The sequence below is a fragment of the Mandrillus leucophaeus genome, unplaced genomic scaffold (genome assembly GCF_000951045.1).
Source record: "Mandrillus leucophaeus isolate KB7577 unplaced genomic scaffold, Mleu.le_1.0 Scaffold64, whole genome shotgun sequence".
In the NCBI taxonomy this organism is placed as follows: Eukaryota; Metazoa; Chordata; class Mammalia; order Primates; family Cercopithecidae; genus Mandrillus; species Mandrillus leucophaeus.
The window spans coordinates 642,030-652,163 of NW_012106919.1; the positions used below are offsets into that span (position 1 = coordinate 642,030).

Below are 10,134 nucleotides of genomic sequence, written 5' to 3' on the forward strand. Positions count from 1 at the left end.
ACCTGAATGTTCCACTGGCACCCCCAATCCAATGTGTCCAAAATTAAACTCATTATTTTTTCTCAATCCTATAACCCCTTCTTTTATATTCTCAAAGTTAGTTGATGGATACAACGCAGGAAACGTAGTTATTACCACCTCCCCTCTCTCTCTTACTTTCTTCTCACACCTAATAAATGACTAGACTCATTACCTATCTACTCTACCTCTTCCCCATGGCCATTGCCTCTATGCAGATCATCCTAATTTCTCACTTGGAACTCTACAACACCAAAGGATTCTTCACCCACTGTTTGGCACCTCGCTGGTCCCCTCTACACTCTGTTGCCTTAACCCAAATGTGCTTGTGTTAGTCCTCTTCAGCAGTCGTTCCATTGCCTATAAGGGTAAAGTATGTTTAGGGCCTGCCATTACCTGGTTTTATCTATCCTCTCCAGCCTTTCCCCTTCCATCCCCCACCCTTATCCTATCCTCATTCCCCATAGCACCACCTATGCTGAGATACTTGCATTTCCCCAAAGCATGCTCTTGTTTACCCTGTCCCTCTACCTGGAATACACTTCCTTCCTCGGTCTGCCTAGAAAATTATTCATCTTTCAAGGTGCAACTCAAACATTATCTCCTCTATGAGGCTTTTCTTGACACCTATCCTCCCTCCTTATCGTGTAGCCTGACCCCTTTGTTCATTGCATCTCACTCTATCCTGTACAGATGTCTCACATCTACAATATTTCATTATGCTTATTTATGTGACTGGCCAGTCTGGAGCGTGCTTTTGTAGATGAATGAACATATCTCTCTCTCTACAAGAGACAGATCCCGCAAGTCAAGAACTATGTCTTACTCATTATTGAACCTCCAGAGCTTGGCAGGGTGTTTGGGTAGGTGCTAAGTAAATGTCTGATTAATTAGTTAATCCTCCCTCTAAGTCTTGAACTACCGCTGTTTCCTTCTCTGGCTCCTCTTCCTCCTTCTTGCCCTTTGGTGGTATCTTTGATCATTATCTGATCTTTTATCCCCCATTGTTTTTGCTGCCACTTTCCTAAATATCTCTCAAATCCATATATATCTCTTCATCTCTCTACTGCTACCATCCTAGTCCACGTTACTATTACCCTCCTCAACTGGATCACTGCAGTAATCTCTCAACCGGTCTATTTGTATCTATTCTGGCTAACTTCCAATCTGTTTGCTCCAGTTTTAGTGATTGTTCCATAATGCAAGCCTGATCGTGTCACCCTTGTTTAAATATGTTTAGTACAGATAAACCCACTTCTCTTAAAGACAAAAGTTGTGAGGGACTGGCCCCTTCCTGCCTATTTAACCTCATCCTCATCATGCTCCACCCCCTGCCGACACCCCAGTGCCACTTCACATACTTCCTCTTTCAGTTTTTGTCAAACTAGTCTTTTTTTTTTTTTTTTTTTTTTTCCCCCTTCAACTTCCTACCCTCCTTCTGGCACAGGGTTTTTAAATGTTCTATTCCCTCCAAACTTTCCCTTCCTCTTGGTCTAGTGGAACTCCAACTCACATTTCTGATTTCAGTTTAAATGTTGGGTCGTTTTATTTTTTGGCTCTAGGAAGGCTTCCCTGGTCCTCTTCCCCTCTGTTGTAGGCATCCATGGCACAGGGTCCTGATCCTTCACAGCACACTTAACAATCACAATTTGCCATTTCTTTGTGTGGTAAGGGCCTCCTTTACTAATGTGAAAGTTCCATGAAGGCAGGCCCTCATGCTCGTCATAATATCCTCAAAGCTTAGAATGGGACATAGCACATAGTAAATGTTCAATAAATGTTTTGGAGTAAGTGAATGAAGAAATGAATTATCTCAGCAACTGGGGTTCGAAAACTTGAAGTAATCATTGACTCATCCTACTGTTTTATTCCCCGTATCCAGGTCCCAAGTTATATGTCCTCCAATTTTATGATCCCTGTGGTTTCAGCCCACACCCTCACTACACAATACCCAGAATATCCCCATACCCTCTAGTTTGTCTCTACCCAAAATTTATCTTATATGATATGATACAATCTGTCATAAAGGTTATGTTTACCATGTTATATCTCAATCAAAAAGATTTAGTGTTTATTTTTAAAATATTTTAAATATATCTTGCTTGGATTTAAAGCTCCCCACCATCTGGCTAAAATCCATCTATGTCAACTATTTTTCATCTCCCACCCTCTCCAAATGCCCCTCCCTATTTATTTATTTATTTATTTATTTAAGCACCCTGTCACCCAGGCTGAAGTGCAACGGCATGATCGTGACTCACTGCAGCCTCAAACTCCTGGGTGCAAAGGATCCTCCTGCCTCAGCCTCCCAAAGTGCTGGATTACAGGCGTCAACCACCACACCCAGTCAAAATGTTCCACTCTTGAACTGTGCTAATATCCTAGAAATACATCACTTGAATTTCAGCAACCAACCCTGGGCCTAGGACACCTCTCCCACAGCCCTTTCTTCCTCCATCCATCCAAAGCCTATCTGTGCTCCAGGTTTACCTGCACACATCCTTGCCTGATTTTTCCAGCTCTGCCAGTTGTGAGTTACTCTTCTCTCTACCTGAAAACCTCTTCCTCAGACTCTGTGCCTGGCTAGCTCCTGCTCATCCTCAAGTTCTCTAAGTGGAAATGTCCACTCCTTAGAGAAGCCTTCCCCAGTCCTCCATCTTCTCTAAAGATGTCCTCCCAGTGTATTCTCTCTAGCTAGCACTCTGTTTCTTTCCCTCATGGCCCTAATACAATGTGTCATTGACTTATTATTTCCTTGTTTTTCATTTCTCTTCTCAATTAGGTGGTAGAGTCCATGAGGCAAGGAACTTTTCTGCCTTGCTCTCCCAAAAACCTATAATAACCTGGTCAGTTATTAAACCCATATAACCTGGTCAGGCACGGTGGCTCACATCTGTTATCCCAGCACTTTGGGAGACTGAGGCAGGCAGATCACCTGAGGTCAGGAGTTCAAGACCAGCCTGACCAACATGGTGAAACCCATCTCTACTAAAAATGCAAAATTAGCCGGGCATGGTGGCGCATGCCTGTAATCTTGGGAGGCTGAGGCAGGAGAATTGCTTGAGCCCAGGAGGTGGAGGTTGCAGTGAGCTGAGGTTGCACCACTGCACTCCAGCCTGGGCAACATGCATGAAATTCCATCTCAAAAAGAAAAAAAGAAAAAAAAAAAAAAAACCTATAACACCAGCCCACTGTATGGCCTATAGCATTTACTTAATTAGTATATTTATTAATATTATTTTACAGAAAAATTTATAAAGAAATGATTCGCCTTCCCTTTGAAGGGATCTCATACACTTAACACATTTGAAGTCTGCACAGCTAGTACTTAACTCTTAACACTGTTTGCTCTTCGTTTTTCGTTATCAGCCTCATCTCCCTGGTTAGAATAGATGAGATTATAAGGTTTTTGATGGCAATAATAATGTCATAGTGATGCGATCTCCACAGTAAATCTGGCACAGTGGTTAAAGTAAATACTTAGTAAATATTTAATTAGCAAGAAACCTGTCTTACCTCCTTACATTCTGGCATTCCTGTGTCAGACACAAAGAAAAGTTACAAAAGAAAGATGAAAAAATCATAATGTTGACCTCAAAGAGGAAGCCTACCCTTGAGTTTAGACAGGATCTTTGCGACATACAATGTGATGCTGGAAGTGGCAGGGGCAGTAATCTTTATTTCGTCATTTCTGAAACATAGGAGAGGTAACGGAAGCAAGCGAAATGCTCAATCTTAGACGATTGCGTCGTATGACCGGACTTTTTCTTGAAAGGTAAATGCATTTACCACATGCTCTTAATCTAGATTAAATAATCACTTACCAAAAGAAAGTGTCGTCTAATTGTTAGTGGCTTCTATCACTTGTTTTATTTGGTGCGGGAAGGGTTGTATTTGAATGGTTCTCTTTAGTTGATGGATTTTACAGCAGTCAGTCAGATTCTCCAATGCTGGATGAAACGTGAAAAAGTATATATAGCACCGCTTCTCTTTTAATTTATGCTTCTGCCAAATGTTTAGGTTGTGCTTAAAGGGAAATGTATTTCCTGCTTTTCTTGGCCTGGATTTGTGAGTAACTATTTCCCTGTGTGTGATGATTTTGTCCATTTATGTGAAAGTTCGGGTGGAGTGGCCTAACGTTTTCACAACGGCTATGGTAACATTTTTGTAAATTCAGAACTGCTGCAGTGAATTTCAGGATTTTACAGAAACCTATGATCCTATCTTCTTCCACCTCTCCAGTGGCAAAGCCTAGTGTAAGCTCATATTCTGTTTGGCACCAACGTACATTTCAATATTTTAAAAATATTATGTCAATATTTAAAGAATATTATGTCAATATATTATGATGGTCTGCAAAGAGCACCATTGATGTACAAGTTAGAAAAGGAGCAAAATGTGTCAGAATAATTACCACTGCCGATTCTGCTGAAGACTGTGGGCTTCCTATTCTCATGGCTCAGACTCCTCACCATATTTTCCCGTTGGCCCCTTTCTTATCTGACATTGCATGATCTAAAAATGTTTGGTGAATTGTAAGGTACTTGGTAATGTTGCTGTTGCTGCTACTGTAACAGGTATAGGGAGATGAGGTGTCCTCCCAGCCCTCCCACAGGTCCAAGGACTTGGAAGTTAACTTATGAGAACTGAACAATACAACAATAAATAATTGATGACATTTGTTTAAAGAAATGACCTTAAAATATAGAAGAAATAACAAAGCCAAAACATTTGCCAAGAAGTTGCCCAAAAAAGAAAGAAAAATTTGGCCCCCCAAAAAAAAAAAAAAAAATTAGGGAGGCATACAATGTTTTATGCACAAAAATATCTGCTTCATTGTAATTGATTCAAATAAAAATGGAAACAATTCTATCAAGTAGAGAATTTGTTAAGCAAGTTACAGTACATAGCTAGAGCAGAAAGACCCATCACCACTAAAAATGTTATAAAACGTGTTTAGTAACATAGAAGAATGTGTATGGCAAAAATGCTAAATATAAAAGGAAGATATAACCTCTTATAAAAAGAAATATCTCAACTAGCTTTTTAAAAAATGCATGGAAGTCTGACTAAAAGGAAAGACACTAAAAATATTAATGAGTAGTAGGAGTTTGGGTGATTTCACTTTTCTGCCTTTAGATGCTTTATACATTTTGATATAAAGCCTAAACAAGACTATTGGCAGACTTGAGAAGATAATATGTGAGCAGATTAGAAGTGTCTAATGAGGTCTAGAGTAAGGGTCTCCAAGAGCAAGTTTGTCAAAGTTTATGTAGCAATGCCAGGGAAGAGTAAGACTGATACATCAGACCCAGTTGGCAGTCAGTATAAAAATCATCCATTCATCTTCTCTCATACTTACTTCAGTTCAGTGCTTATCAAGCAAAATTATTATTTTCGTTGGCATTCTTATATATTCCCCTGATAGGCAAAATTCACTGATTGCACCAACATGTACCTTATGTTATTTCAGTTTATACATTAGTCTCCTGTGAGTTGGTTGGTGGGAATCAGTTCTGGAGAAATCAGTCAATTCTTGGTGCCCTGATAAGATCAGATTTCTGGACCTGCAAATCTGAAGGCTGGCTGCTGAGCTGCAGAAACAACACCAGAGTTGTTGACCTCTGATGAGTGGTCTGTGACCACTGATGGCACTAGAACACCCACAAATTGCCTCTCATTGTTACTACTCTTATATGACAATCACAGTCTCAGAGCTGGCCCTTCAGCTGGCTCTCCTCTCCAAGCTTTCTAAGAGATACCTTGTTTTATTTTCAGGGGATGACAACATGGGAGGAATTAGCTCCACATCTAAACCCTACACTGGTGAGTTTATGACAGGAATAATTACCTGCTTCACTTCTGAGTTAAAATAACTAGAAATTGTGCTGAAGGGCTGTAATGGAAAGGCACTAGCTAGTGCATTTCTGAAGCTGGAAGAATCCAATTTTACCAGGATACAGAATCTAATGCCAGGAGAGGTAAAAGGGGGAAATCACAGAGACCTGCCTGGCCCTCCAAATCTGAGTAGAGTGTCTCTGCTCAATATCAAACTAGGTGGGTCATTCTCCCCTATTTGTGGTGTAGGCATTGGGAAAACCACTGTGGCTGTTTTTGGCTATGCACTGGTAATAACTGCTCTGCAAAAAGAGCAAACAAAAAAGGACAGCAGTTTTAAGGTCAAATTCCCCAAGGACTTTGGCAAGCATTTGTTGTTTCTCCCTAGCTGGGAGATACTTTCCTTAGGTCAGAAGGAGCACATCTCTTCAGGGGTTCCTATTAAACTCTTTGAGGAGGGCAACACATGAGATTTTTTTTTTTAATCAAAGGGACACTAGGCTTGTATTTCATTTATGTAGCTGATTTTTAAGTTCCAGTTCTAATTTTCATTTAAAAGTACTTGGAATCTAAAAAACAACATTCTCACATTTTTGCAAGAGTTGCAGGTCCATCCTTAATTTCCACTGGCTGATTGGGTAGAATGGGGCACATGGGGACATTTAAGCTGGAAGGATATCATGAAAAGTGACAGATACACTAATACACTAATTCCTTTTATGTTTTCTTGTAGAAAAACAAGGCCCTTTCTCCACAGCAGCCCCAACAACTAGCCCTGCACCGTGTCTCTCTAACCACCACAAGTAAATGAGCATTCTCCCATCTGTTTCATCTTGTACCACATAGGATTTGATGTTATGTTGACATCCTTGGCTTAGGGACTTGGGCAGGGAGACTGGGGAGAAAGGACTAGAAACAGTAAAAGAAAAAAGTCCGTTTGTGATCTCAGGAGTATGGCTCTTAATTTGGCATCCCCTAAGCTTCAAGAGATCCATGGATCCCCTAAGCTTATAGGTAAAATTTGCTGGGTGGGGAATTATGAACATTGTGTGGGTTGAGGGAGGGGGAGAAGAAGAGGCCACAGCTTTCTCTGAGGCCTCAAATGGATGTGAAACTCAAAAGCAAAAGCTGAAAACCACTGGGTGAAAATTCATTAGTCAGTGTGAAAACAATTTCAGGAGTCCATCCATAGGCAGGAAAGGTTTCACTCTTTAGGAAAGACCTTCAAAAGCCCAACAGTTCATCCTCTGCCTTTCTCTGCCAAAACAGCAAAAACCATTTAATCCTTGCCTTTTTTGCTGGGGTTCTACTGACGCTGCTGCTGATAGCCTTTATCTTCCTCATCATAAAGAGCTACAGAAAATGTAAGTGGTCTCCAAGGGATAGGACAGCCCTTCTCTGTCTGCCATTGATACTAGAATTAGCTATGAGTGAGTAACGGGAGGAGGTAGGGGAGGGTGCAGTGTGATAAAACCTGCTTAGCCCACCCTGTCTGCAGACTGAAGACTCAAATCCCTTCATTTTTCTTCTGCCCTGCCCCCACCCACCTGCCAAAACCCCACCCTTCACCCAAGATCGGAGGGAGAGGTTTCCCATTTCCCCAGGCCCATTGCTGAGATGGGTCCCTCTTCTTTCTGGCACCATGGCAGGTCACTCCAAGCCCCGGGTCCCGGATCCTCACTCAGATCCTCCCGCCAAGGTAAGATGACCACACTGTTTTGGCGACACTGAAGGGCTACCATCATTGGAATTCCCCTCCATACTCTGAATTATCTACTAGAATGGTGAGATTGATTTCCAGACACTGGGCAAGTGATTCTTTGACCAAAGTGCTCAGGTTGCTTCTAAAGAACAACCTTTTTGCTCCAAACTGAACTCACTCCTTCCTCCTTTTTCTCCCTCTGCAGCTTTCATCCATCCCAGGAGAATCACTTACCTATGCCAGCATGACTTTCAAACTCTCAGAAGATAAGAGCAATCACTTGGCTGAGAACCGTTCTGCAGACTTTGACCCCATTGTCTATGCTCAAATTAAAGTGACAAACTAACCTGGCTTTTCCAACGAGGCTTGAATCCATTTCCTCTCATCTCGGCCCCATCTTCACACATCACTTTCCCTTTTTTACAAATTTTGGATCACCACCTGTGTGAAACTGCAGTCAGAGTTGTTTAGGTGTGATCTGGCAATGCTATCCAGAAGCTTTGGAGACCAATGGTCAGTCTTTTCCTGGCCAGAGCAAAGATTGAAGGCCCTCCCACTTGAACTGACAGCCTGTGAGCCCCTTGGGGGCATAGACTGCCTTCCTTGGACCCTTCCAAAGTGTGTGGTACGGAGGTCAGTGCACAGAATATTCACCCAGCATCATGAATCAACTTGGGAGGAGTCAACCAAATGAACAGTCTACCAAGAATTTCAAATAAAGTCAAACCCCCCACAGTGCTGCCTCTGTCTTTATTATTTATTTGTCTGTTCCTGCCACCTTCTCCAGAGGTCAAGACTAAAAGTGCAGAGCTCATTCACAGCCAAAAACACCACCAAAAGTGATGGCACTTGGAAACAAGCTCAGATTTGACTGGGGTGCAGGTACCAAACTATGCCACCAACTAGTGGCATTCATTTAGGCAAACTTGTTAAACTTTTCAAGGCTCAAGTCTTTCATCTTGAAAACAGAGATAACACTTACCACTAATGTTTAGTATGAGGATTAAATGAAATATCTTATACATAAGCATTCTATACATCCCAGAGCTCTGCACAAACACAAGGTCCCTACTGTATAAAGCACTATGCAAATAGAGATTTCTACCTCCATCCTATAGCATAAGAGATATGCATAACAATATTATATGAGAACCAAAGATAGAGATTAATCTGAACATTAATTCCCCCAAAAACCCAATGAATAATCACATATAAAAATCCCATTAAAAATATCATCAGGTGAATCCCAAAGGTGAACAACAACAAAATATCAATAAGATTATTTTTCAATGGGCAGGCTTACTCTGAATTTCCTACGTAAACCATAAACAAGACAGCAAATCCAGAAAAATGTATAAAAATAAATAATAAAAGTTATATGGGAAGGCTAGCCCTTGCAGCTAACTAAAAGTACCTGTTTTATTAAGCATCACTAATTAAAGCAATATGTTAATGGTACATGAATAAATAAATCAATTGAATAGAATTTAAAGACCAGAAATACATCAAAATACATAAGGAAATTTAGAGTATGATGAAGATGGCATATGAAATCATTTGGGAGAAATTGGTTTATTCTATAAGTGGTATTAAGATAACTAGACAACCATGTAAATGAAAATAAAGTAGGATCCATATTTCACTTCTCATATGAAAATAAATCCCAGACATGTGAAAAAATTTAACTGTAAAAAAATCATAAAAGCACTAGAAGAAAATATGGGAGAATTTTAAAAAATATTTTTGTAGAGCATGCCCTTTGAATGTATGTCACAAAGCCCAGAAACCAGAAAAGATTAACTTGACTTCTAAAGTACAATTAAAAAGTCCAAAGTACCATTAAAATGTGAAAAGGCAAATGACAAGCTTAGAAAACACTTTCAAAGCACCTTATAGATCTTATAGACATAGAAAGATCATTTGTTAATCAACAGGGGAAAAAAATGAACAACTCAATAGAAACGACAAGGGATGGGGTGGGCAATTTGTAGGAGAGAATATATAAATGGCTTAAATATATGAAAAGATACTTGACTTCCCTCATAATAAGGTAAATAATGATTACAACTACAATTAGATAATTTTTTTTCCATCAGTAAGACTGGCAAAATTCAAAAAGTTTGCTAATAGACTGGGCAAGACTCAGGGGAACCAAGACACACATACACTACTGGTGGGAAAGCACATTGGTACAGCTACCACAGAAGATCATTTGGCAAAAGCCAACAACATTCTTAATTCTTTTCTAAGAATTTATAAATAATCCTATTTCTAAGGATTTATCCTACTCAAATACATGGAAAATTGCCTACATAACTTGAATTGCAACAGTAATCAAATTGGCTAGAACTCACTGAGGCTTATTACACTTTTAGTACAAATCTAAGTGAGTGGCATGTATTCATGGAATCCTCACAGAACACTGTGAGGTTATAATTATTACAAATTGTAGATACAGAAATGGAGGCACAGAGAGGTTAAGTAACTTGCCCAAGTTCACATTGCTGCTAAGTAGTGGCTCTGGAACTCAACCCTGGGTAGGCTGGCTCCAGAGTTTGCACGTTTATCCATCATGC

The 10,134-nt window shown here is 40.2% G+C and overlaps 1 protein-coding gene across 3 annotated transcripts; it reads left to right on the forward strand.

Moving 5' to 3' along the window:
• The first annotated feature begins 3,633 nt into the window (after positions 1-3,633).
• On the forward strand, positions 3,634-8,293 carry LOC105554306 (chromosome unknown open reading frame, human C1orf162). Of its 3 annotated transcripts, none has more exons than XM_012000709.1 (6): positions 3,634-3,793; positions 5,797-5,844; positions 6,590-6,659; positions 7,126-7,220; positions 7,431-7,555; positions 7,764-8,293. In XM_012000709.1, exons 2-6 carry the CDS (start codon positions 5,808-5,810, stop codon positions 7,902-7,904), a joined length of 468 nt encoding a protein of 155 aa, XP_011856099.1. In that variant the 5' UTR covers positions 3,634-3,793; positions 5,797-5,807; the 3' UTR covers positions 7,905-8,293. The 3 variants fall into 3 exon arrangements, with proteins under 3 accessions (XP_011856099.1, XP_011856100.1, XP_011856101.1); XM_012000710.1 differs by having other exon boundaries at positions 7,506-7,555; XM_012000711.1 differs by lacking the exon at positions 7,126-7,220.
• Positions 8,294-10,134: the final 1,841 nt, after the last annotated feature.